Source organism: Bubalus bubalis, chromosome 2 (genome assembly GCF_019923935.1).
Source record: "Bubalus bubalis isolate 160015118507 breed Murrah chromosome 2, NDDB_SH_1, whole genome shotgun sequence".
In the NCBI taxonomy this organism is placed as follows: Eukaryota; Metazoa; Chordata; class Mammalia; order Artiodactyla; family Bovidae; genus Bubalus; species Bubalus bubalis.
This window is the reverse complement of record NC_059158.1, coordinates 41,750,287-41,777,554: the sequence shown is the minus strand read 5'-3', so window position 1 is coordinate 41,777,554 and position 27,268 is coordinate 41,750,287. Positions and strand designations below refer to the sequence as shown.

Sequence of the window (27,268 nt, the reverse complement as noted above, 5' to 3'; positions counted from 1 at the left end):
CGTTTCAGGAAGCCAAATGCAGTCTTTAGGAAAATCAGTGTCTGCCAAATAATAGAGCCGCCATCAGGAGGAATAAATTCAGATCCCTAACAAGCAAAGGGTGACTCTTTACGGGCACCATCCAATGCCGCTGAGCACAGCACTTACTGGCCCTGACTCTGCAGTGAAACTCCTGAGCTTGAATCCTGGCTCTGCTATTTATTTACTAGCTATGTGACCTTGGGCAAGTCACTTCACCTGTCTGTGCTTCATGTTTGTCATATGTAAAATAAAGGAAATTATTATCCCATTTCATAGGGTTCTTGAGAGAAATGAGTTACATGTACATAAGCTCTTTGAACAATTTCTGGCAAATAATTAGTGCTCTGGCAAAAATATTTTTAAATACATAAAACATAAAGCTAAGTATTCAGAGAGGCAGTGTGACTTACTAAAGGTCACACAGCAAGTTAGAGGCAGAGCTGGAATTAGAGCCCAAGCCTCTGCCATAGCCGGGAGACTGACCAGTCTTGGCTGGATTTCTTTGACTCTGACAAGGGTCGTGGTGATGGTCCATGTGTCCTGGGGTTGGATATTTACATCAAGAGGGTGGAACAGGCTGCCCCAGTGACCTCTGTTCTGGAAGGGCAGGTTGTAAAGATGTACTCTGGGTGCACAATCGCCTCTGCCCGGGGCAGGTCACACCAGAGCCAAGGCTGCACAGTGACCCCATTACCGAAGTTTGGCAGGTCACTGGAACCAGGACTGCCCCAGGCATAAAGATGAGTTTGGCCAACTTACCCATTACAAACAAGACAGAGACGTATGGTAATAACAGTAGCTCCCGGTTATAAAGTCCCTACTATGTACCTGCCATTCAGTGTATGCAGGGCACTGCTCTAGGAACTTGCGCTTCAGCAACAAACAAAACACAAAATTCTGACTCTTGTAGACCCGACATTTATAAGGATGAATATCTATGAGACAAATAATGGGCTTCCCTGGTGGCTCAGACAGTAAAGACTCTGCCTGCAGTGTGGGAGACCCGGGTTCAATCCCTGGGTTGGGAACCCACTCCAGTATTCTTTTTTTCTTTTTTTTTTTTTTTTACCCTCCAGTATTCTTGCCTCAAGAATTCCATGGACAGAGGAGCCTGGCAGGCTACAGTTTATGGGGTCACAAACAGTTGGACACGACTGAGCAACTGACATTTTCACTTTTCACACAACATGTAAGATAGAGGCTTGAAGGAAACTGAGGCTGGAAGAGACAGGGGGTATGGCTTGTGACGGGTCGGGGGGCCTCTCAGAGGAGGCCCTGAATGATGGGAGGGAACACCAGGCACAGGCCTGCAGCCCGGCATCCCCAGGCTCATTAAACCCCCCAGCCGTGTCGGTGTTGCTCTCCCACTGGACTAATGAGGAAGTTCAGAGACATGCATTCAGCCGCTCACGGTCACACAGCTCTATGCGTTGGCATGAGATTCAAACCCAGCTCTGCCTCCCAGTCCTCATCTACTCCCCACTGGTTCAGGGGAGTACAAGTCCACCCAAGAATGTGGGTGTCACAAAGCCTGGGGGCGTGGGGGGAGAGCAGCTGGGGTCCTGGGGTGAGCAGGTCTGTGGTTCACTGGGGACCACCTCTTTGAAGAGGTGAGTTTAAAGCCAGTCTTTAAAGACCAAGAAGGAAGAGCAACTCCAAAGGGTGGAGGGTCTGGCTTATCCAGAACCTCAGTGGGAGCAGTGAGGGCCGTAGACAGGAAGGGGCCCACTTTGGAATGAAGTTGCATGCAAATTCTTGGGCAGAGAAGAGGTCCCCAAGTTCGGGTTGTGCACCCTGGTTCCTAATCAAGTGCCTTTCACCACCATACAAGGATCCAGCCTTGCACACGCAGCATAACACGCCAGGGCCTTGCCTCAGGGAACGAGGGCAGAACAGTGAACTCGCAGGGCAGGTGGTGTCTGACCGACAGAGCCCGCACCCCTGCTGCCTCCTGGGAGACAGACACCAAGCATCTTCCCCCACTTTGCTCTCTCAGGTCCGCCATTTGGGTCTTCACACCACGACCCCTCACTGCCTCTGGTACCCACAAGAGACAAAACTATATGGTTCATTCCTTCACTAAGTCTTTATGGTAAGTCCTCTACATATAAATGAGTTCCATTATGAGAGTCCAACCCAAGTTAGCTAGCTGCTCAACTAACACAATTGCAGAAAGAAAGAAAAGAAAGAGAAATCACTCAATCATGTCCGACTCTTTGCAACCCCATGGACTGAAGCTGACCAGGCTCCTCCATCCATGGGATTTTCCAGACAAGAATACTGGAGTGGTTTGCCATTTCCTTCTCCAGGAGACCTTCCCGATCCAGGGATCGAACCCGGGTCTCCCGCACTGCAGGCAGACTCTTTACCATCTGAGCCCAGGGAAACCCAATTTCAGGGCAAGCTGCAATTTCACTCATGCCTGAGGTGATGGAATGCACGTTTCCATCTTGGAAAGATTGCAACTTGAAGGTTCGCATGTAGGGGACTTACTGTACTGAGCACATGCTGGGGGCCAGGATGGTGCTGGGGGCTCAGCAGTGACCAAGACATTATCCTTGCCCTCACAGAGTCATTTTTCCAGTGGGGGAGGTGGACACCTCACGGAGGACAAGGCAGGTTAGTTGAAAGTGATGGTTCAGTGGTTCGGACTCTGTTCTTCGACTGCAGGGGGCCCAAGTTTGATCTCTGGTCGGGGAAATAAGGGGCTTCCCCAGTGGCTCAGCAGTAAAGAATCTGCTTGCAGTGCAGGAGCCATTGCAAGCAGAGCCCGATCTCTGGGTTGGGAAGCTCCCCTGGAGGAGGACATGGCAACCTACTCCAATGTTCTTGCCTGGGAGAATCCCACAAATAGAGAAGCCTGGTGGGCAACAGTCTGTAGGGTCTCAAAGAGTTGGACAGGACTGAAGCGATGAGCACGCACAAAAACACCTGGGGAAGTAAGATCTTGCATGCCTCCCGGCATGGCCAAAAAAAAATAAAGTGCTTCAATAATGTGACAGATGCTACAAAGGACAATGCAGAGATCAGAGAGAGCTGAGACCCAGACTTGGCTGGAATCTTGCACCAGATGGACCCCAGGATACGTCTTCACAGGACTGGGTCAAGGATGGGAGGGCCAATCCTGCAGGCTGGGTGAAGGGAGGTGGGTGGGTCTTGGGGTGGAGTAGGGAGGTTGGGAGGGACAGGCCGATGTAGTGTGAAGAGGGCGGTCTGCTGTCTGGGTCCCGCGAAGGCTGCGGGGGCCGCCGCCAGTCTAGCAGAGCCGTCCGTACCCCGCACTGTCCACCAGGGGGTGCTAACGCCGAGGCAGGGAGAGCGGACGGAGGTCGGCGCCAGGAGCCGGGAGGCTGAGCCGGCAGCTGCACGGAGGAGGGGCGCCGGCGAGTAGACGGCGTCTGATGCTCTGTTCTTGGGACGGACGTTCCGTTCCGGGCCTGAATCCCCTCGAAGTGGAAGAGGTGTGGGGGGCGGGGGGAGACAGCCAGGTAAACCAGAGGCCAGGAAGCTACCCCCAGGTGTTCTGAGCTGGAGGATTTGACGGAGTCTGTTGGGGGCGGGAGAGGAGGGGGAGGGCAGGTCAGACGGGGGAACAGAGTGGACCCCTTTGGAAGGCAGACACCTGCTCCCCCCACCCCGAGATCCTCCTGGCTCACTCCTGTGCTTGTTCAGGTGCTGCTCCAATGACGCCTCCTCAGACAGACCTTCTCTGCCTCTCCCACTCCTCTCCACGTCTCAAAACAGCCCTCGCAAGTCCTTCTTTATATATACTTAAGTAAGTAAGTAAGTGCTAGTCGCTCAGTCGTGCCGCACTCTTTGAGACCCCATGGACTGCAGCCCACCAGGCTCCTCTGTCCATGAGATTCTCCAGGCAAGGATACCGGAGTGGGTGCTCTTCTCCAGGTGATCTTCCCCACCTAGGGATTGAACCAGGGTCTCCTGCATTGCAGACAGATTCTTTACTGAATGAGCTACGAGGGAAGCATTTTCTTCACAGCACTTAACACTACCTGACATTACATGTGATTGAACCACATAAAATTGTCAAATATCAGCAATGTTATTTGGGTCCTTGGTCTCTGGTCTGCCTCCCCACTAGAATGTCAGCTCCTCGCGGCAGGGACTTCTATCTCTTGCATTTCTTTTTCTGTTTTAGCCGCACCACACAGCATGTGGGCTATTAGATCCCTGACCAGGGATCGACCCCACGCTGCCTGCAGTGGCAATGCAGAGCCCTAAGCGGTCAACGATGCCCCACACCATGTCCCTGCCTTCAGCATTTCACAGACTCACTGGAAAGACAGCACCCCAAGAACAGGCCCTTCCCAGACACTCATTGGCTGGGCAGCCTGGCTGGTGGTTAAACGTGCAGATTCTGGAGCAGGATACCACATTAGAAGACCATGTCCACCACCTTCTTGGTCATGTGTGACTTTGGGCAAATTACTTAACACCTCTGGGCCTCAGTTTGTCCATCTGTAGGAGGGGAACATTGTATCCTGACACCCGGGAGCTGCCCAGGCCCAACAGCCAGGGCCTGGTGTTGCTCAGAGCTGGCCTGGCGCAGCTCATCTTGATGTGCTCCTGCTGAACACAGGCAAGGCCATCTGTGACCACAATGGGACCGAGACAAAAATAAGACACTCTGTAATCATGTCTGAGCACAGAGAAAACAGCATGTTGTCCAAACCACAAACATGACCAAACACCCCCATCCGGCTACTCTCGAGCGAAGGCTGCTGCTTTACCAGTTACGGCTCCCTCCTCATTCTGTTGGCCCTCCTTCCAGGTAAGACTCATTAAGACACCTAACCATAAAATCACCTCCACTTCCTGATTTCATCTCATCCGGAACAAGGTCCGGCTTCCTCACACCTTCTACCAAATGACCTAACCTTGCAACAAGTCTTTCCAACACTCCCTTGCTGAGATGACTCCCTGCCCCCCTGCCCGGTTCCCCTGTGTGTGTTCTCCATTGATGCAACCACTGACAAACCCAGTTTGTTCACCCACACGTGTGTTTCTGGGAGGACCTTTGGCTGGAGATCCTGACAGCCCCTAGCTCACTGGGTTGATGTTTTATTGCACTCAGAATGAACCATCCCCAGGACCCTTTTAATATACTTAGCACATTTTAATATCATTTCCATGTTACAAGGAGGACAGTGAAACTCAGAGAGGGGAAGGAACTTGGCCCAGGTCACACAGCTGGTACTGCAGAGGCAGGATGGATGTGCGGGTCTCATTCCAAAGCTGGTTTCCTTGCCCCCTGCCCCGAAGTTAACAGGATAGAAACCAACCACACAGGGTCAGTGTCTGGGAGGAGAAGTGCAGAGGGGCCTCGGAGCTCAAACAGAAGAGAGCCCAGGGGCTGTGAATGGGGAGCACCCAGGAGGTCCTCGGTGACCCCTCCTCTTCCTCTCCCATTCACGACCTCCCAGATAGGATCACCTAAAGTCATCTCTCCAAAGTTGCCTGGCTACTGAGTCAACACAGGTCCAGTGGAAGCTGAGGGGGGCGGTCAGTGTCTGCAGTCTGGGGCCTGAGTCACTTCCTGACCATTGCTTAAGAGGTGTCCAGAGCCACAGCCTGAGTGGCCAGCTCATGCCCTTTCAGGATTGCACCCACTTGGGCAATGAGCACTTACTTCCCTGGCATTCGTCACCTTTCTGGGCTCACCTCTGTCACACTCAGGTTTTTGAGACAAGCACAGAGGCTCAAGGCCTGTATCTTCCCTGGAGAATGGGATCCTCAACCCAGAAGGAGAACTGAGTCTCCTGGATAACTCTCTCTTGATTGTACCCAGCCCTAGACTCTGGCTTCCAGGGTCGTATGCCAACAGACAACGGTGACGTATGTCTGGCATCACCGACCCCCAGACTCCTGCAGCCCCCCTCCTCCACTAGGCCCCAAGCCCCTTCCCTTTTCCTCCTACAGGGTCTCAGGGCTGGAGTAGAAGGTCAGGTAGGGGAGAGGGTGGGGAATTTGTCAGATTCCCCAGGGCAGGATGTATGAGGGAGACACGGTTTGATCAGTAGGCATGTCTTTAGGCAGATAATTTGAAACACAGGCCATCTCCTTTAAGAAGCAATGCCTCTCAACCCAGAGACGCTGCATAGGCTTGGAGTCTCAAACCAGATGGTCTTAGCTTCTTCAGCTCAGCTCTGTCCCTTCCCAGCTCTGTGACCCTGGGCAAGTGACTTGACTTCTCTGGACCTCAGGTTCCTCATCTGTAAAATGAGGATAATAGTACTACCGACTCACAGGCCTCTCACCAGGATTAAGGGAGGCGGGTACGTAAAACACTTAGAATAATGACTGGTACATGGCAAACACAAGTCAGTGTTCATCAGATAAATATTTTTTTCGCCTCTGATGGGCTGACTCTCCCACTCATTCTCTATACAGTTTTTCACAGCCTACTGTGTGACAGACACACGTAAGACAGATCTCCCACCTGCAATGCCTGTTGGGCATTTCTGTGGGATCCCAGCATCTCCCTCCCCCACGCCCCCCAGGGTCTGATGCCCTGTGTGGGGCTGTGGCACAGGGTTTGGGTTCTGAAGACTCCCTCGGGGGAGCTCCCTGGCTTTGAAGCACAGCATGTCCAGCCCTTCCACAACCCGATTCCCAGGCCAGCAAGGGGTCAGACGAGCCAGGTCAGGCATCTGGACCTCCTGCAGCCATTCTCTGCCGCTGACCCTGTTCGTGGGAGGTCTCCGTGATTTAATTTGAGCCCAGAATCTTCTTCAGGATACACAAACCACCCAGACGCAGGTGACCGAAGGCTTGTCATTGCCTTCACGGGGCAATAGGAAGCCAGCAAAAACATTCAAAACTGGAAATGTGAATCTAGACTAGATGGTTCATATCACAGAATTACTGTTATCAATTTTAGGTGGAAAAAAGATACTGTAGTTGTGTTTTTAAAACAATCCTTATCTTTTAAAGATACAAAAATAATATTTTCAGATAAAATGATAGGATGCCTGGTTTTGCTTCAAAACAATGGGGGAGGAAGTATGTAGAGGAAACAAAATTGACCAAGAGTTTATGTACTTATTGAAGCTGTGGGGTTCGCAATTGGGGTTATGCAGGGTCATTAGAATCTGCTTATCAACATGTGATTCAGAGATCCCTGGGCCTAGGAGCTGGTGAGAAATGCAGAATCTTAGCTCCACCCCGGATCTCCTTAACAATCTGTATTCAATGAAATACCCCGGGGATTCGTGTGCACATTCAAATGTGAGAAGCACTGTCTACTTTTTTATGTTTGAAACTTCCCATACTCAACAAGTTATGGGCTTTTGTGGGGGTTTTTTTCCTCCAAAATTGTCCTAAAAATCTCCGAGATCTTCCTACAGAATCCTCTGCTGGCAGCAGCTGGGAGGCTGTCTTCCTGCCTTCTGCCCTCCCTGGGGGCCCCTGGGGAAATGGGCCCCCAGGCAGACCGCAGCACCCGGCGGGAAGCGCCCCCCACCCCACCCCCTGCACCACCGCGCCCCTGCCGCTTCGCGCGGGTCTATGGCCGGGGTTCCGAACTCGGACCCCGGCGGAAACCCGAGGCTCCCGGGAGCCGCGGCCGGGCAGGCCCGGGCGTGGCCGCGCAGCGCACCTGGGCGCGCCTGCAGGTGGGACGCGTGGCCTGGACGGGGACCCGCCCTCGCGCAGGGGAGGAGCGGGAGGCCTGGGCGGGCACCGCGGGCACCGCGGGCGGGGGCCAGGTGCTGGGAGCCCGGCGGGCCGCGAGCGCAACCACGGCGCTGCGGCCGCCAACACCGAGTGCCCGGGATGAGCTTCACCCGGAAAAAGGGCTTCTACAAGCAGGACGTCAACAAGACCGCCTGGGAGCTGCCCAAGACCTACGTGTCCCTGACGCACATAGGCAGCGGGGCCTACGGCTCAGTGTGGTGAGACCCTCCCCCTACCCCGCGCCTGCGCGACCACTGGGGCGTCGGGGGCGCCTGGGGCATCGAGCCAGGCCGCTGGTGGGCGCCCAGGCACCGGGACGCGGGCGGGGCCTCCGCAAGAGCCAGAGCCCGGCCAATGCCCCCCGCTTCCCGGATCCGCACCCGGTGGCCCCTCACCTGCTGGGCGCGCCGAGCTGTGCGCCCACCACTTTTGATCAAGGACCCCAAGGCCCAGAGTCCTGCGGGTTGGGAAGACTTTCGCGGGTGCTTTTCCCAGGCTGAGCCCTGGGACTGGAGGAGGCAGCAACTGGATCTTGAAGTGGAGTAGGAGCCTCGGGCTGCGGAGGCTGGCCATGGGGCCGCCCCAGGCGCCAGCTCGCTTTTCGCACCTGCTTGCTGGGGGTCTCTGTGGGTTGAATTAGGACTGCATCTGTTTCTCCAGGACTTACAAGGGACCCCAGAGTTCATCTGGCCGAATCCCGATTGATTGTTATTTAATACACATGGGTACACGGAGACGCAAACAAGAAGTGACTTGCCAAGTTGTTCGGGATCCTATTGACATTAACTTGTGTTTGACCTTGGTGCAGGGCACCTCTCTCAGATCCTGCTTGCTCCCTCCTCACTCTCCCAGTCCCACTGTGCTTTCAGCGGCTCACTCACATTCCAGGTGGTGGGCATCAGCTCCTCCCAGCTTAGACTACTGGCCCAGAGGGATTGGGATGAGGATGGCCATGGCTCCCCAGATGGCCTGGAGATGCCACCCAGGGTCTGGAGCCCTGCCTGCCTCCAGGTTGGGGCGGGGCGGGGGGGGCGGTGTACTCCCTGCTGACCTGCCTTTGACCCTACAGCTCAGCCATTGACAAGCGGTCAGGAGAGAAGGTGGCTATCAAGAAGCTGAGCCGGCCCTTCCAGTCCGAGATCTTTGCCAAGCGGGCTTATCGGGAGCTGCTGCTGCTGAAACACATGCAGCATGAGAACGTAGGCTGGACCCGGGGGCTGCTTTGGGGAGGCAGGGACGGGAGGGCAGCCCCAGAGAGGGTCCTGAGCAGCCCCTCCGTGTGTGTGCACACGTGCATACGCACACACGGAAGATACCCCGAGGTGATAACCCAACAGCGCCAGCAGAAAGGGAACCTCCTCCCTGCTCCTCTGGATCCTTGTTCCTCACCTGATTATTAAAACTATGTGCCAGGACCCACCCTGCCTACTTCCCAGGTAAGGTGCAAAGGAACTTTTGGCAGTGGAGCAGAATGAACTTGGTATCTCACTGTTATGAGGAAATGGGCACCGAGGAACTCCGTAGTTGTTCTAGATCTGAGACCTGGTGCCCAGTATCCTGGTTAATGTTGTTTCCACATAATTACAACAAGGCTAATAGAAACCTGTGAGCACTTATGTGCCAGGCACAGTTCTAAGAACTTTGCAGAAATTAGAATGTTTAATCCTCACAGTATCGTATAAGTACCATTACCCCCTTATACAGACAGGGAAACTGAGGCACAGAAAGACTCACAGGTTATTAGACGAGATCAGGCACGTTCAGGGTGGTATGGCCGTAGACAGACAGATTATATGGTTAGTCAGTGGCAGAGCTGGGATCTGACCCTAGACAGCCTGGCTCCAGGCCCCAGAGCCTGACTTCAAGACTGTCCTGTCTGATTGAGACAGCCAGGAAACTAGTGACCCAGTGCTGAGCCTGGCCCCTAGGCTTTGCTGCAGGATACCTGTATTGGCAGACAAGCGTTTTTAAAAATGTGCTAAGTTGCTTCAATTGTGTCTGACTCTGTGACCCCATGGACTGTGGCCCGCCAGACTCCTCTGTCCATGGAATTCTCCAGGCAAGAATACTGGAGTAGGTTGCCATTTCCTCCTCCAGGGGATCCTCCTGACCCCCAGTATAGAATCCAGGTGGAGGATTCTATACTGCTAAGCCACCCCAGGGAAACCCAAGCATTTAAAACAATGAGTTCAAAACACTATGCATATTTTAAGTCCCATTCCTCCTCGGTCAGCTCCTCCCCATGGCCTCCAGCTGGAAAGTCTGGCCCCAGCTCTGAATCAGCCCTTTGGCAGGCAGGGTTGGATGTGGTGAGACCCAAGGTCAAGGACAGGGAGCCTGCTGGCTGGAAGATCCCTTCTCTATCCCCTCCTCAATTCCCTTCCCCACTCGAGGTTCCCTGTCTGAGCAGAGGCTGGGTTTTTGCTGCTTGTCCTGAGCACCAGACTTGGGGTCAGTGAGCACAGACATGTCCACCATCCCTTATCCCAGCCTGACTCTCCATCGCAGTGCACTGCAAATTCCTGCCCAGGTGGAGGAATCCATCTCCTGCCTCTGCCCCTTTTACTGCTTCTTCCCAGAAGGTTGGGAACCTGCCTCCTGCTGGAGGTGCTGTTCTAGGAAAGGGCAGGTGGTCCTGTGCAGGCCTGGGGCCGCAGAGGACAGATGCAGAGGGGTGCAGCGGCTGCCCGGCCCTCACTGGCCATCTTCTCTTTAGGTCATCGGGCTCCTGGATGTCTTCACCCCAGCCTCCTCCCTGCGCAACTTCCATGACTTGTAAGTTGGGCTGTGCCGGATTCCAGGATATTTGCAGACCTTACTTGCCACTGGGGGGGCAAGTAAGGGGAGTGTCCAGGTTATCTCTCCTGGCAAAGGGGGGCTTCCTGTCCCAGGAGGCTGTATGCCTTTGGGCTGGGGAGAGATCCAGCCCAGGGTGGAGAGAACAGCTGGCCTGAAAAGGTGGCAAGGGCTTTTTACGGAGCCTAGCTGACACAGAGCTGTCTGCTCATCTGCTTTACTTTAACCACCCTTAAAACCGCAGAGACATCGGTGCCGGTCCCCACAGGATTTGCATCAGCCTCCCTCACCATGTCCTGGTGCAGGTGTGGGTCTGGACCTCAGGACTCTTCCTAGAATGAAGGGAGGATCACAAAGCCTTAGCTGCCCTGGCCAATGGGGATGTTTCTCAGAATTGCACAGAACATGAAAATTTAGTTGCTAAATGCACGGCTTTGCTAGCGCAGTACCTGCTAAATTTTAGGAAACTTTGACAGGGTGGATTTTTTTTTTTTCTAGTCTTATTTCAACTGTAGCCTCAGTTCTCTTTATTAGGATGCTTTTGTTTTCAGTTTAATGCAGTGAGTTTGAATGGATTTTTTTCCCCTACAATGCCAGCTGCTGGGCTTAGCATTGGGAATTTAAAGTGGACCAGCTCCTCCGGGACGGACAGTGGTGAATACTGACCGTGGTGGTCAGTGCTCTAAGTCTGGGTAGAGCCGGGAACTGCCAGCTGCCTCAGTGGGCTTCACAGAGGAGGTAACTCTGAACTCAGCGCTGAAGGATGAGTCAATATTTGCCTGAGGTAGAAGGGCTGAAGGCGTCCCAAGGAGAAGGAACTGCATGGACCAAGCCATGATGCATGTGTGAAAGAGGCTGGGCCATCCTGAGAAGTGCAGTGAAGCAGTGGCTGATTTAGTTAGGCTGAGTCCAGACTTGATTCCACAGGCAGCCTCAAGGCTATAGAAGTTTTGAGCAGCAAGGTGAGGTGATCAGATCGGATTTGGGGGATGCACTCTGGCAGCAGCAAGAAAGGAGCAGGGACACAGCTCTGGGAGAACTAGACCTTGGTCTAAATGCAGTCAAGGTGATGGGGTCCCAAGAGCTGACTTGAGACCCATCGAGAGGCAGCACTGTCCGAGTGTTGTATCCCTTGGGATGCAGTGGCAAGGAGAGCCAGGGGATGCCAGGTTCCTACTCGCAATACAAGGTGAAGGAAGAACCGATCTTAGGAGAAAGATAATGAACTCCACTTTGGACACTTCATTTTTGCAAAGCCTATGAACATTCAAGTGTTTAATCAGCAAATAAACCCAGAGTTTAGGAAGGTCTGAGCCAGGGATGTGGATTTGGGCCAGAATAATCACTGGCAGATGAGAGCCGAAGCCCAGGGACAGGCTAGTGTAGAGCATGATGCGATGCTGTGGGTCAAGATACCAACATGAGAGAGAAGGTACACGAGAATGCGCAGGCAGAGAGCTGGGGCCGCCTGACCCGAGGTAGGATTTGCAGAGAATCCTGAGGGGGTGTCAAACTTTGCACAAGTTCCAGTAGAAAGAAAGGGAGTCGTGGGTGTGTGCGCTGGGCTGGTGGGGCAGGAACAGACATCCTGTTGTCAGGGAACTGCACATTAAGGCAGTGGGGTGGACAGGTGAGGACCACTCTTTCTAGAAGTTTGATCAGGAGGGACAGCGAGAAGGAGTGGGGTACTCGAAGAAATAAGGTTAAGGGAGGGTGCCTGTAGCACCTTAAGACGTCAGTGAGCTTGTCAGCTGAAAAGAATCAGTTTCCACGTAGAGGTGAAACATGAAGGTGGAGAGGAGCCTGTGCCTGGAGCAGGGGGTCCCAGTGCGTGGGAGCGGGTGCAGTCAGGTGGAAGAAGACCGGAAGTCACAGGCTTATGGAGATGGCCTCCAGATTCTTTTATTTTTTTAATTCCTTTCTAGATCTTTATCCTTTTTTGTCTGGACTTTGCTGTTACTGCCTTGAGTAGTAGTTACATTTTGCTGACTTTGACCTGTTTTGCAATCCCATTAAGAGAGGGTGATGGTTCAACTCTCTTTCTTCCTTCTTCACCCTCCTAGAAACTGTTTTATTGTTTCCTTCTTGGAAGGAAGACATTTTTGGATGTTTGAGGATTTTCATGGCAGCTCATGACCCTCTGAGGTGGGGAGAAAATATTTGTACAGAAGCAGAAGGAAATCCTGGCAGATGTTTCTAACTCACAGCAGTGGCTTTCTGTGGGGCGTGGAGGAGGGCAAGGAGAGGACACCTTTGAAGAGCGGGAACACTGCTGCATTTGGTTTTCCTGAGCACAGCTCCAGCTGAAACACCCTGAGCTCTGCCAACAGGGCAGCCGCCAGGGCCAGGCTGGGAGCCAGGAGCCGGGAGGCCCACTGCCTGGGGATTTGGCTGGCTGTTGTGGGGCTGGCTCTTTTCGCACACGAAGGTCATCTCTAAGGCCTCTGTTCTGCCCCAGCCCCGTGCCCCTCCTCTGAGCTGGGACCTGGGGCTGGGTGGGGCTAGGGACTGTTCAGGAAGCCCTCATGCCTTGCAGCTACCTGGTGATGCCCTTCATGCAGACGGACCTGCAGAAGATCATGGGGATGGAGTTCAGTGAGGACAAGATCCAGTACCTGGTGTACCAGATGCTCAAGGGTCTTAAGGTGGGTGGGAGCCTGCCAGAGGGCAGAGGAGAGGGGCTGGGTGTTGAGACCTGGGGTCTGGGGGAGGCCAGGCCTCGAAGGTTTGGGAGAACACGCCATGACAGGGCAGAGGCGGTCTCTGAGCCAGCCCAAAGCACCTGGTGTGAAAGCCGGACTCTGGACTCAGGCTTCTCCCTCTCTCTCCCCAACACAGTACATCCACTCAGCTGGAGTCATCCACAGGGTGAGTGATTTCTCTGCTACATCCTCAAAGGCCCTGCCCACCCCTGGGGTCTTCTTGAAGTTGGGGGGAGATGGCACAAAGGGAGCCGGGGATAGGGAGTTTTCAGACCAGCCTTGGCCCAGGAAGGCCTGCTCAGAAGAATTGCTGTGTTTTGGGGAACTTTCTGGGAAACTGTCAACCAGTGAAGCTGAGCTGGGTGTTTCAGGCTCCAAGAGTCAGGAGCATTTTAGAGCTGGATGGACCCTAGAGGACACCCGGTCCAACCCTTACTGCACAGGAGCCCGGCACCCAGAGAAAGGGCCAGGGCCGCGTGCTGGGTGGTGGCCAAGTGGGGCCACCTCGTCTCTGCCTCCGTCCAGCGCTCCATCTCTCCTCTCCTCTAGGACTTGAAGCCGGGCAACCTCGCTGTGAATGAGGACTGTGAGCTGAAGGTGATTGGGCTGCGGCGGAGTCAGCCTGGGCTTGGGGTGGGCCCCTCTTCCACCGGAGCCCCCAGACGCTGCTCCAGGAGCTCCCTCTCCTCAGCGAGCTCTTTTTCCTTTGTGCCCTGAGTTGTAGATCTTGGATTTTGGGTTGGCACGGCATACGGATGTGGAGATGACAGGTTACGTGGTGACCCGCTGGTACCGGGCCCCTGAGGTGATTCTCAGCTGGATGCGTTACAATCAGACTGGTCAGTGGTCAGCTGCCCCGGGGAGGGGACTGAGGGTCTTCTCTGATGGCTGCCTCAAGCCTGTCTTGGAGACTCTGGGTTGACCAACTGTCGGGTCCTGGCCAGCCGGTCCAGGTGACACCTCCTCCTCCTCCCTCTGCAGTGGACATCTGGTCTGTGGGCTGTATCATGGCAGAGATGCTGACAGGGAAGACGCTGTTCAAGGGGAAAGACTGTATCCTTTGCTGGAAAAGCCAGTCTTCATCCAGGGATTCATTCCTTCAACAGACACTTTATTACTTAAATATCTCTCTTTTTCTTAATGTGAAAGTGATACATGCTTCTCAGTGGAGTAATTTTAAAGTGCAGAGAAGCAAAATGATGAAAACCAGTCACCTGTGATTCCACCATCCTGCAGAAAAGTACTTGATGTTTTGGCACCACACGCACCAGTTGAGCACCTCCGTGTGCCATACCGGGACTGGGGAGACGAGACGGGGTCTCCCTGCCAAACTCAGAATGCAAGGCTGTGGGGGGAGTAGACAAAGAAATGCACGGAGGTGACGGAGTGGGATGAGGCTGGGAAGGCGGCACCTGCAGGAGCATTTGTGGGGAGGGACCCTTAACCCAGCCTGGCAGGTGGCAAGTCTCACCTGCGTCCTGAAGGATGAACCTCCCCTCCTGAAAACAGGAGGAGGTGAGTGTCTGGAGCCTGGATGGTCCACCCTGCTGGGCGGGCCTGATGGAGGGGCAGCGGAAAGGGCGGCTCCAGACCACCTCCCACCCCAGTGAGTGAGGCCGAGCCTTAACCTGCTGCCAAGACCTGGACCAGCTGACCCAGATCCTGAAAGTGACCGGGGTGCCGGGCGCAGAGTTTGTGCAGAAGCTGAATGACAAGGCGGTGAGTGGCAGATGGGCCCAGGCTGGCCAGGGCTGTGCCCTTGGCTGACCAGGGTCAGGGAGGTGGGCTCACCTCCACTGCCCCTCTGCCCTGGCAAGGGCTCTTGCCTTTATCTCACTTTGGATTCAGACCTGAGCCCTCAGCCCTGCTCAGCGGCTTTTCTGGGGTCCCTGCTCTAGATCCTATGGCTTGAGTCCCAAGGAACTGACAACTGGGGATTACTCTGCTGTTCTGTCTTCCAGGCCAAATCCTACATCCAGTCCCTGCCACAAAGCCCCAAAAAGGATTTCTCTCAGCTCTTCCCACGTGCCAGCCCCCAGGGTGAGTCTCAGGGGCCTGCAGTCTGTGTCCCCGCGGGCGGGCTGGGTTCTCCCAGGCCCAGGGCGGGAGGCTCACGCTCTGTGATGGCAGCCACAGACCTGCTGGAGAAGATGCTGGAGCTGGACGTGGACAAGCGCCTGACGGCCTCGCAGGCCCTCGCCCACCCCTTCTTTGAGCCCTTCCGGGACCCTGAGGAGGAGACAGAGGCCCAGCAGCCACTGGAGGATTCCTTAGAACGCGAGAAACTCACAGTGGATGAATGGAAGCGTAAGGGCCGGGCGCCTCAGCGCCTTCCCCCGGCAGCCTGTAGCCTCTGTCTCCTCTGCTGGCCTCGTTTCCCCGCCTGGCCTCAGCAGCCCTGGCATTTCTCCTGGAGACTGTGGCCTCTTTCTCTCTGAGCAAACAGTCTCCTGCGTGCGCTTCTTTCTCCCTGTGCTGAGCAGACTTTCCGCTCTGCACCATGTCTGTTGGGGGAGGGAGGCAGGCAATTGCCCTCAGCACCCACCACCCCCCGAACCCCCTGCCTTCCTCAGAGCACATCTACAAGGAGATCGTGAACTTCAGCCCCATTGCCCGGAAGGACTCTCGGCGCCGGAGTGGCATGAAGCTGCAGTGACCCTTCTAGCCCGACCCTCGGCTGAGCCCAGGAATGGCCTCGTGGTACCACCTGCCAGGCACTGCCCCTGGGACCAATATTTATTTATCACTACTGAAGTCTCAACCCGTCTTGGATTATAGCCTTCCAAGCAGAGGATGGAGGGCTTGTGTAGGAAACAGGCCTAGTAGACGCAGAATTCAGAGGTGTTGCTTGGGAGAAAATAGCTCTGATCATTAAAGCACATAATGTGGAGAATTGCTTGTGTGTGTGGGGTCCTTTCTTTCATGGCTGGAGTGGGGCTGAACTGGGGCGGTGGTCTGCGGTAGTAATGATTTATTAGCTTGCTAGGGCTGCTGTAACAAATTACCACAAACTGGGAGGCTTTAAAATCATAGAAATTTATTCTCACAGTTCTGGAGGCTGGAAGTCTGAAATCAAGGTGTTGGCCGGGCCATGTGCCCTCTGAAGATTCTAGGGAAGAATCTCTCCTGGCCTCTTTTTAGCTTCTGGTGACTCCTGGAACCTTTGGTGTTCTTTGACCTGTATGTCACTACATCATCCCTATCTCTGCCCCTGTCTTCCCATGGCCTTCTCCACTACTGTGTCTTTGATCTTATAAGAACATCAGTCACTGAATTTAGGACCCACCCTAATCTAGTATGATCTCATCTTAATCCTTGGTAAATACGTCTGCAAATACCTTATTTTCAATAAAGTCACATTCTGAGGTTCTGGGTGGGGGACATGAATTTGGGGGGCACTTTATTCAATCCATGACAGATGGCCATGAGGGAGGGGCCCCTTCTCAGAGCCCCTTTGTTGTAGAGTCAAATGTGACTGGCTGCTAAATTAAGGCAGTTGCAGAGAGAGCTGCAGCTGGTGAAACACTGCATGCAGGTTATTTTGGGTGAGTGATCAGCAATCAAGATGTGAAACAACGGCAGGCTTGTTGACTGGGAGCTGCGGAAGGCAGAAATGGGCTTTTTCCAGGAAAACAGTTTGGCTCCTTCCCCCTTTGGGGAATTGTACATCGCTCCTGAGCTCTAACCTGACAATGGATTGGATCCTCATGTTCAGGCTTGAATTCTCTGTTGGGGCCTCAAACTTCCCTGTGCACCAGGGTCTGATTAAAAATGCAGATTCGTGGGCTCTGACCCTGGGTTTAACGGGTCTGGGGTTGAGACCCCAGAAGGTTTGAATGAGGACCCTGTTACCTCAACCCAAGCTCAGTGATTCTGATGGATATCAGGTCACACTTAGAGCAACATTTTGTTGATTTCAGTACCACATTAATTTGTCAAGAGGCCTAAATTAGAAACCCACAATGGGAGGATGAGGGGATTTAGAGGAGTTTCACTTTCTCATTTTAGAGATGTTAAAACTGAGGCTCAGACAGGGCATTTTTAGGGCAGTAAAACTATTCTGAATGATGTCATGGTGGATACACGACATTATGCATTTTTCAAAACCAGTGGAACTGTACAACACAAACAGTGAACCCTCAAATAAGCTATGGACTTTTAATAATAATGTACCAATATTGGTTCATCGGTTGACACTTTCCTCTCATCCCTCAGCCAAGAAAATATAACTGTAGCTGCAGGAGGAAGAATCTCTCTTGTCCCTTCTCCCTACACTTGGCTTTTGTTTCTTTAAATTGGGCTGGGGACTTCCCTGGTGGTCCAATGGTTAAGACTCCGTGTTTTCACTGCAGGGTGCGTGGGTTCAATCCCTAGCCGGAGAACTAAGATCCTGGGTGCTGCACAGCATGGCAAAAAAGCAAAGGGTTGGGGGGGTGGGCGGGTGGCTGAAAAAACTTCCTAAGAACAACAACTGAGTGCTCCCTTCCCTTTATTCCACAGTGAGCTTGGGGCTCCATCCTCATGTAGCTGAAGGTAAAGAGGCTGGAGATCTCCTTTTTCACAACGGGCAGCAGAGGCCCAAGGCCACTCCATCGAGCTAAAGATCTCAGTGACTTGCCGCGGTCATGCCTCACCCCTGCGTCCTACGCCAAGGTTTCCCGGAGCAGGAGCAGTGCCTGGTGGGATTCTGACCTGGGTCCTCCTGTGGGAGCCTGTGCTCAGCTGGGCAGCCATCCTCACTCGGGGCCAGCGTGTCAATAGGGAGTGCTCCTGGTCTGGGGGCCCTTTACCTCTTTTGTGCCGTGAATCCCTTCTCAAAATATTTTCCTTTGCATACAGGGATCACAAAGGAAACTTGCTATGATGAAATACAGTTGTGAAAATATCGAAGCGTGTGATGTTGTAATATATGGGTTTCTTTAATACATTGAATAACAAGAATTGAGGGGATGAGCCCAATAAACCACTGTCAACTTGAAGTAGAAATGAGTTTAAACAATGTTTCAAGATACCTGCAAATGTAAAAGAAAAAGCAGTGCTTTCTACTGGCCCTGCCAATACAACTGCAGTTTTTTGCCTTTATTCATAAACTGAGAAAATGGAGGTGAGTGGAGGTTAAGTTGTAATATTTTCCAATCTCAGTTCACCGACCTCTGAATTCCAGTGTACAGGCTGTGGTTCAGGGATCCTAGTTAAAACCTCTGTCTTGGATACAAAAATGCGACTTTAGGGATCCTTTGCTACTTCTTAACCACCACCTGTACCCCCACACCTCACCTTGTATGATCATGGAGCCAGGCTGGAAATGCCAAGATCTGCCCCCCCGGACGCCACAACACATACTTCCTGCCATTCCTGTGTCTCCCAACCTTACCATCCAGGGAGGGATGGGTCTGACTGGGGCATTTTGCTAGGCAATTTGCAGAGGCCTCTGTATCTAGTTTTCAAGAAGGTGGACTCCTCCCACCCCCACCCCCACAGCATTCCTTCTAAACAGTTTTACTGATGAAGACATTTGGCCCAGAGCAGAGGCTGGGGTCCAGGTCTCCTGTTTAGCACCGCCCTGTTCTTTCCCCGCAACAGCGGCGCAGTCAGCCACTGAGACCAGGTGTGTGCTCCTCGCTCCTGCGTTACTGTCCCATCCCCTCAACCATCACAGACACAGAAGACAGGCTTGTGGCAACTGGCCAAGAGGAGAAACTCCCAGGAAGACACTTGCTGCTCTTTGTTTTCCCGAAGGTCTCCCCCTTGAGAGTATTTTAGTAGGACTCCAGGAGGGCACGAAGGTGAGGGAGTGAGGAAGGGAAGTGCGTTTGAGAAGTGGTGTGGCTTAGCAGGTGGTTTCTCCTGACCGGAACCAGGCAGAGGGCCATGAGTGCCCACATTCTTCTGGGACTGTGTCCAGCTCCCTGTCAACACCCTGGAAAAACTCAGGAGGAGGCTGCTGAGTATGCTCGGGGAGGCTGGACCATAAGCCAAGGTCTCCTGGTCTTGGCTGAAATTATTTAGGGTTTCTCTTGTGGAGAGCCTGCTGCTGCTGCTGCTGCTGTTTAGCCACTTCAGTTGTGTCCGACTCTGTGTCACTGGACGGCAGCCCGCCAGGCTCCTCTGTCCATGGGATTCTCTAGGCAAGAATACTGGAGTGGGTTGCCATGCTCTCCTCCAGGGCATCTTCCCGACCCAGGGATCAAACCCGGGTCTCCTGCACTGCAGACAGATTCTTGACTGCTGAGCCACCATGGAGAGCCTACACATTCTTAACTGACGCAGCACCTCAGGGCTTTTAAGTACAGATTGGTGAAGAGAAGGAACTTTCCTCCTATTGTGGGGTTCATAAGATCCCAGAACTTCTGTTTATACAGAAGTTCCAAGGAGGAACCCCAACAGAGATTGTGGTTGGATTTCCTCTAGGCAAGCAAGATCTGGCCTTGGCTTTAGAAATGACAGACCAGCCCAGCCTCGCCTTTCCATCCTGTCAGAAGAGCGGCACCTCTGTTTTACCCTCTTTCCCTGTGTGGCTTCCTAAGGGGTTAAGTGTTGGGCTCTGGCAACTCCCTGCTGTTTTACCCTGTACCAGAAACTGTGACCCTGGGCCTCAGTTTCCTCATCTATAAAGTGAGCCTAATTGTACTAAGAAATTAACATAAGGGAAGCACTCAGAACAGTACCTGGCACATGGGAAGTGCTCACTCAGCATTAACCATTATTTCTGTTTTCTCTGCCTCATGCTCTTCCGTCCTTGATTACCCCATCTTCCTGACATTGTCACGTCCTCCTCCTCAACAGTGGTTTTCTCCACTCAACTGGTCTCCTTCATATTACATCTTCCCTCAGAGGGTTCTCAAGAGATCTGACCTCGGTCTCTTATAGTACAGCTTATATTACGACCCTGCTATCTGCAGCTTCTCAGGCAGGATCTAGGAGGCAGCAGAGGGTGGAGTTGAGAAGTGTGGAGTTGTGGGCTTTGCTTCTGAAAAGACCTGGGGTTGAGAGAGAAGGGAGAGATGGATTTAAGGAATTGGCTCATGGAACTGGGTGGGGAGTAGCTGGCAAGCCTGAAATCTGAAGGGCAGGCTAGTAAACTGGAAATTCAGGCAGAACATCTTATAGGTTTGAGGCAGATTCTGTCCTTTCTAAGAAGACTCAATTTTTGCTCTTAAGGCCTTCAACTAATTAGATGAGGTCTGCAAACATTTATGCTTTACATAAAGTCAGATTGTAGATGTGTTAATCACATCTACAAAACCAGCATCTTCTAGACTAGGGTCTAAGGATACCACTGGGCATACGGCCTATCCAAGTTGACACATAAAACTAACCATCACACCACGTAAGTTGGGGGGGCAGGGTATCTACTCCTTTGAACCTCATTTTCTTTCTCTAAAATGGTATAGAAGGGCCTACCACCTCTTGGGACTGGTGAGGGGAAAGTGCATAGAGAGTCAAAATTAGCTCTTGTACCAGGGGGTGCTCAAAAACACGTGTTGATGACAGCCATGCTCTTGAGAGGACCCAGAGATCATGCCGCAGCCGCTGCTCTGGAGCCTCGGGGAGCTGCGTGGGCATCACGGAAAACCGTGGAGGCGCACCCATTCCCATCCACTCCCGCCCGACAGGCTGGCTCAGAACCTTCAGTCCATGTGAAAAACGCCCAAAGAAGTGAACCTCCCTCTCTTTTTTTATGGGGAAAGGAGGAAAGGTTCTCCACTGCGTTTCTTCATCTTTGAGACAGTGCAGGGCTTGGAGCAACACGTCAGAAAGAATTATATACTTCACTTCTTCAGCAGCCATTTCACATTTGTGAAAACTGCATATTCATGTCGGTAAAACAGCCAAGTAGGAACCAGATGACAGCTCAGTTTTCCTGAAAATCAGGAAATCAATCAAGCTGCCAAAATGAGATGACTGCATTGTGAAATACTGCTAACAGTCCAGAAAGTTGTTTTAAGTAAGAATTTTTTGAAATGGAAACTCTGTTTCTCTCCTCCTTCTTCCTCCCTGCCTCCCTCCTCTCCTTCCTTCCTTCCCTCCTTCCTTCCTTCCCTTCACTCCTTTTTAAGGCCAGTGGTTAAAAACCCACTGTTCAACTGTTTCCAACATGTTCAGCCTAGGTGTGAGTTTTCAAAGAACAGGTGAGATGACATGTGGCTCTCTCTGCCTCTCTCCCAGATTTTTCCATTGTTCCAACTAACTGATACCCTTCTCTGCCTGTCCAGGAGCCTGCCTGCCATTGTCCACACCTGTCTCTCCTGTTTCCTGTCCTTTTTTTAACAGTGAAGCCATGACTTCAGCCACCTCCCTAACAATCAGGAATAAAATGACTCCAGAAAACTTTCTCTGTGTCTAGTGTTAAGCTGTACCTTTTAAACTTTGTTTAAATATATAAAATAAACTTCTAGTTTTAGAATAGTTTTAGATTTATATAAAAGCTGCCATCCCTGGTGGCTCAGATGGTAAAGAATCCGCCTGCAATGCAGGAGACCTGGCTTTCACCCCTGGGTCTGGAAAATACCCTAGAGGAGGGCATCACAACCCACTCCAGTATTCTTGCCTGGAGAATCCCATGCACAGAGGAGCCTGGCGGGCTACAGTCCATGGGGTTGCAAAGAGTTGGACACGACTGAGCGACTACACACTTTTCTTTCCATGCACTCCATATCCAGTTTCCCTATTATTAATATCTAAAATTAGTACGCTACGTTTATCACAACTAATAAATAAATATCGAGATATCATTAACTAAAATCTATACTTTTATATTTCCCTAACTTTTACCTATTCTCTGCTGTTCCAGGATCCCATTCACTTTGCTACATGTCTCCTGAGGTTCCTCTCGGCCGTGACAGTTTCTCAGACTTAGCTTATTTTCAGTAATTTCAACAATTTTGAAGAGTACTGGTCAGGTATTTTGTAAAATGTCTCTCAGTTAGGGTTTGTCTGATGTGTTCTCATGGTTAGACTCGGATAATGTGTTCTGGGGACAAAGGTCACATGGGTAAAATGTGATCATATTATAGCATGAGTTTGTTGTTGTTTAGTTATTTAGTGTCAAAGTGATGGATCACTGTCAGTGTTAACCTTGATTACTTATGTAAGGTTGTGTTAGCCGGATTTCTCCACTGTTCAGTTACTTCTTCCCTCTTTACATTGCCATTCCTTGAGAAGGGAAATTATTTGGAGTTCCCCTGCATGGGAGATTTATTCAGCCATTTATTTATATCAGAGTGGATTCATGGATATTTATTTTAAACACTGGGTTATAATCAAATATATAACATAATAAAATAAAAACAATAAAAGTTTTACTTTTTGGTTTGATTTGTAGGTTTTCTTCCTTTTGTGTGGATTGAGCCTATATCCCTGAAAGGACCTGGAGGTACTGTCCACACCCAGAGAGTCCACTCATCAATCCTGCAGACACATGGCGTCCTAGGGGTCGTGGAAACGGTTTTCACTTCTCCCATCTGGATGCTGGTTGGTCCACAGAGTCCACTTTAGACAGGCATCCTGAAGGCCCTTCTTCCTCTTGCCCTTACTGATCGTCTCAGTCTTTTCCATCCCTATGTCCACTGACCCCTGGGTGAGGAATCTGGGGGACCTTCATTCTATTTGCGTGAAACAGTAAAGCTGCTGCTGCTGCTGCTGCTGCTAAGTCACTTCAGTCGTGTCCGACTCTGTGCGACCCCATAGACGGCAGCCCACCAGGCTCCCTCGTCCCTGGGATTCTCCAGGCAAGAAGACTGGAGTGGGTTGCCATTTCCTTCTCCAATGTATGAAAGTGAAAAATGAAAGTGAAGTCGCTCAGTCGTGTCTGACTCTTAGCGACCCCATGGACTGCAGCCTACCAGGGTCCTCCATCCAGGAGGATTTTCCAGGCAAGAGTACTGGAGTGGGGTGCCATTGCCTTCTCCAATAGTAAAGCTAAATACAACAAATTAAACATTCATGGGCATTACATCTGTCCTCGGGTTGCATGCTTCCTAGGTGCACTGTTTCGGGTTCTTGGCATACATTGTTTCTAACCCTCTAATGGCAGGGTCATTGCTAGTCCCATTTTACAGATGCGGAAACTGGGACTCTGAGAGTTTAAAAAATACACCCAGGGTTTTTCTCCTACCGCATGGTTTGCTCCTTCTCAATAGTCTCCTTCACTAGTCGCTCTTCTTTGCTGCCACTTCCTATGTGACCCCGTGCAAACCACTTCCCTCTGAGCCTTAATTTCTTGCCTGGCGATACTGTTGGATGAATTCAATGAGATACATAGAAAGTCTTCTGCACACAGCTCAATAAAAGCATCTGTTATTACTTTTAATTTAATGAGGATTTTTTTTTTTAAAAAACCTCTCTCTACTCGTTTCCCTTTTACATTAATGCTCACCTCTTAATGGTCTCATCTATTCTCATGGCTTTAAATACTATCTATATGTCAGTGAATACCAAATGTATACCTCTACCTTGGATCTTTCTTTTAAATTTCAGACATCTTAACAAAAGTTGGAGGTTCTGGACTTCCTGATGGGACAGTGGATAGGAATCTGCCTGCCTATACAGGGGCAGGGGTTCAAGCCCTGGTCCGGGAAGGTTCCACATTCTGTGGAACAGCAAAGCCTGTGCACCACAACTGCCGAAGCCTGCGTGCTATCGCTCCCATGAGTCACAAACGCTGAGCCCGTGTGCCACAACTACGGAAGCCTGCACGCCTAGAGCCTGCACTCTGCAACAAGAAGCCACCACAGTGAGAAGCCTGTGCATTGCAACGAAAAGCAGCCCCCACTCACCCCAACTCGAGAGAAAGCCCGTGCACAGCAACAAAGACCCAGCACAGCCAAAATTCAATTAATTAATTAACGTGCGTGCTAACTTGCTTCAGTCGTGTTCCTCTCTTTGTGACCCCATGGACTGTAGCCCACCAGGCTCCTCTGTCCATGGGATTCTCCAGGCAAAAATACTGGAGTGGGTTGCCATTCCCTTCTCCAAGGGATCTTCCAAACCCAGGAACAGAACTCGCATCTCTTATGTCTCCTGCATTGGCAGGCAGGTTCTTTACCACTAGCATTTGGGAAGGCAATTAATTAACAACAACATCAAAAGAAGCTGGAGATTCTACTTCCAGTAGTTGCGGAGTATCCTGTATTGTATTATAATAAATATGGACGCTGGATAAAATAAAAGAATACAATTATTTGAAGGGCCTGGAGAGAACAAAAAAAGGAAGAAAAACTGGGAGTTAACTGCTGATAGAAGGGAGGTTCAAGTGGATAAGACGTGATTATGAGGATTTTTGCCTGAAGGCACTACCCAGAACAATTCTAGCATAGGATGACCAGAATTCAAGCATGATGTTGCTGGTCTTACTGGTTTGACAAGTCAAGAGAATCAAGTTTAGAAAGGAAATCCAAGAAAGGAAGAAGCCACAGAGGCTTCTTTAAAATGCATATAAAATTTGACCAAACCCTTAGCTGACTCCTCACCTGTGCATGTACAAGGGATACTCCAAGGAGCCCAGCAAAAAGCAACCAGAAAAAGACAATTGGAAACTAAAAGAACTGAGCAGAAATATTAGCAGCTGCCCATCTCAAGGGACACAGAATTTGAAATTTTATGCCTGCCAAGTTAACTGCCTGATAAAAATAGTCTCTAGAGGAAGCTAAAATAATCTAGATTTTCTACAATGTATCAGCTACAATGCTCAGTATTAGAAGATTTTTTTTTTAATGCTGAATTTGCAAATAAGCATGGAAATGTGAACCATAGCTAAAAGAAAGCAGTCTGCTGCTGCTAAGTTACTTCAGTAGTGTCCAACTCTGTGCGACCTCATAGACGGCAACCTACCAGGCTCCCCCATCCCTGGGATCCTCCAGGCAAGAACACTGGAGTGGGTTGCCATTTCCTTCTCCAATGCATGAAAGTGAAAAGTGAAAGTGAAGTCGCTCAGTCCTGTCCGACTCTTCGCGACCCCATGGACTGCAGCCTACGAGGCTCCTTCATCCATGGGATTTTCCAGGCAAGAGAAGAAAGCAGTCAATAGGAAGCAATTCTGAAATAACTCAGATATTTAATTAGTTGGTGAAGCTTTCAAAGTGGCAATAATATATATGTTCAAGAACCTTAATAAATGCACTCATAATGAATGAGCAAGTGGTCAAATTCATCAGAGAACTAGAAACTATTAATAGAAAATTCTAGAGTGAAAACCATAAATGAAAAATTCACTAGATAGGCGTCATACTACATGATCCGTGGCAGGTTAGGACCATGGTGGCAGAGCCCTGGACACTGAGGAACCACACAGATGGAGGGCTGACTGTAAGTTATACACAGAGTTTTGACTACACAGAGGATCTGTACCCCTAACTCCTGTATTGCTCAAAAGTCAACCGTACATTCTTTCTCAGAGTTTCTTTAAAAGAGACATGAATACTTAGAGTGAAGAATATACCACTACATTGCAGAGTTTATAATATGTCCATTTAATAAATATGAAGACAACAGCACAAGTTGGGGAAGGAACTTTACTGTTTCAAGATTCTCATATTTAATGTGACAGGATATAATATAAAATCCAAGTAGACTATGATAAATTTAGGATGCATATTATAATCCCCAGAAGAACCACTAAAAACTAAGGCAAAAGAAGAATTAAAACAAAATGAGTAAATTAAGCCAAACAAAGGCAAGAAAAAAGTAGATAGAAAAAACAGAAGTAACAAATAGTAGACCTAAATCCAACCATATTTATGGTTACATTAATGTAAATAACCTAAACACTACAAATCAAAGGCAGAGATTGTCAAAAAGGGTAGAAAAGACCCAACAACTTGCTATCTACATGAGAAGTACTTTAAAGAAAGACACAGGTCGATTGAAAGTAAAAGGATAAAAAATCATAGACTATGAAAACAGTACACAAGACAGCATGAGTGACCAGAGCAGACCAAATCAAGACGATTTCAGGACAAACTTATCGGAGACAAAGAGGGACATTCATAAAACGAAAGGGTCAGTTTTCATCAGAAAGACACAACCATCTTAAATCGTTAAGATTATGTAACATTTATGTAACACGTAAATGTGTCTGTGCCTAATAACAGCTTCAAAGGACATGCATACTGACAGAACAAACCCAATATATCTATCTCATTTTTTGTGTGTTTCATATCACTTATACCCTTCCTTAGCTATTTTAATGTCTGTTATGCTTGTTCTAAACTTTTGGTGTATCTGTTTGAACACATATTCTTCTGAAGGCAGTGCTCCTTGGATGTCTTTTTATTTTGGCTTCTTTGTCTAATAACGAACAGTGGGGAAAAGCAAAGGTCATACCTAGTCTGCATAAGGATAAGATAGTGGGCAAGCTTGCCTTGTTTCAAAGGAAGTTTGCTACTAAAATACTTAATGTTGCAATTAAGCATGAATGTTTACTGGGTTTTGGTGGATACATTTAAACAGGTTAAGGAAGTAAACTTTTTTCCTAATTTTCTAGTTGTTTTTTTAATTGCATGACTTAAATTGCATTGAATGCCTTTTCTGTAAAAATATGTTTACCCCTTTGCATCTGTTTATATAATGAATATATTAATGTGTTTTCTAGTAGATTCTCATGGTGAATCCTTCCTGGTTACAACACATAGGTGCATATCTATTATAAACATCTTGTGGTACACTGGTTACAATGTATGAACCAGTACTGATATACTCTCATTAACTACAGTTCATTGTTTACATTAACGCTGAGCCTGTGCATTGCATAGTTCCACGTGCTTTGATAAACGCACAGTGTCATGTAGCCACAATTATAGTATCACATAGAATAATTTTACTGCCCTAAGTGAATCCATCTATTAATCACCCCATCCCACATCCTGTCTGTTGAAGCCCTGGCAGCTAGTTTGTTTTTTTTTTTTTTTTTTACTGTTTCTATAGTCTTGCCTTTTCCAGAATGCCATATAGTTGGATTCATAGAGTAGGCAGCCTTTTCACACTAGTTTTTTGTTTAGCCATAAGGCAATGGCAACCCACTCCCGTACTCTTGCCTGGAAAATCCCATGGACGGAGGA

At 50.3% G+C, this 27,268-nt stretch overlaps 2 protein-coding genes and 1 long non-coding RNA gene across 4 annotated transcripts in view; 1 reads left to right on the top strand and 2 right to left on the bottom strand.

Moving 5' to 3' along the window:
* Positions 1–3,003: 3,003 nt before the first annotated feature.
* LOC123330156 lies at positions 3,004–8,395 on the bottom strand. The gene is made up of 2 exons (XM_044930823.2): positions 8,109–8,395; positions 3,004–3,568 (listed from the first exon to the last, which is right to left on the bottom strand). The coding sequence occupies exons 1-2, from the start codon at positions 8,284–8,286 to the stop codon at positions 3,048–3,050; spliced, it is 699 nt and encodes a 232-aa protein (XP_044786758.2). The 5' UTR covers positions 8,287–8,395; the 3' UTR covers positions 3,004–3,047.
* MAPK13 (mitogen-activated protein kinase 13) lies at positions 7,699–16,104 on the top strand. Of its 2 annotated transcripts, none has more exons than XM_006050392.4 (12): positions 7,699–7,931; positions 8,783–8,912; positions 10,430–10,488; positions 13,046–13,154; positions 13,348–13,377; positions 13,761–13,808; positions 13,936–14,050; positions 14,193–14,264; positions 14,851–14,930; positions 15,173–15,251; positions 15,342–15,518; positions 15,785–16,104. In XM_006050392.4, exons 1-12 carry the CDS (start codon positions 7,813–7,815, stop codon positions 15,865–15,867), a joined length of 1,101 nt encoding a protein of 366 aa, XP_006050454.1. In that variant the 5' UTR covers positions 7,699–7,812; the 3' UTR covers positions 15,868–16,104. The 2 variants fall into 2 exon arrangements, with proteins under 2 accessions (XP_006050454.1, XP_025126748.3); XM_025270963.3 differs by lacking the exon at positions 7,699–7,931 and adding an exon at positions 8,542–8,700.
* A 2,005-nt stretch (positions 16,105–18,109) lies between these two features.
* Positions 18,110–27,268, bottom strand: part of LOC123330157 — a 50,533-nt gene continuing 41,374 nt past the window's right edge. Inside the window, exon 3 of the long non-coding RNA XR_006545856.2 lies at positions 18,110–20,191. This is a non-coding gene — a long non-coding RNA (uncharacterized LOC123330157). The remainder of the gene's footprint in view (positions 20,192–27,268) is intronic.

Bases quoted from the DNA above. Each gene is read 5' to 3' on its own strand.
- MAPK13 (XM_006050392.4), top strand. From the start codon at position 7,813: ATGAGCTTCACCCGGAAAAAGGGCTTCTACAAGCAGGACGTCAACAAG. The intron at 10,489-13,045 runs GTAAGTTGGGCT...CATGCCTTGCAG, and splicing joins CTGCGCAACTTCCATGACTT to CTACCTGGTGATGCCCTTCA. The intron at 15,252-15,341 runs GTGAGTCTCAGG...CTGTGATGGCAG, and splicing joins CCCACGTGCCAGCCCCCAGG to CCACAGACCTGCTGGAGAAG.
- LOC123330156 (XM_044930823.2), bottom strand. From the start codon at position 8,286: ATGGCCAGCCTCCGCAGCCCGAGGCTCCTACTCCACTTCAAGATCCAG. The intron at 3,569-8,108 runs GTGAGGGGCCAC...CGCCCCCAACAG, and splicing joins CAGCTCGGCGCGCCCAGCAG to ACTCCGTCAAATCCTCCAGC.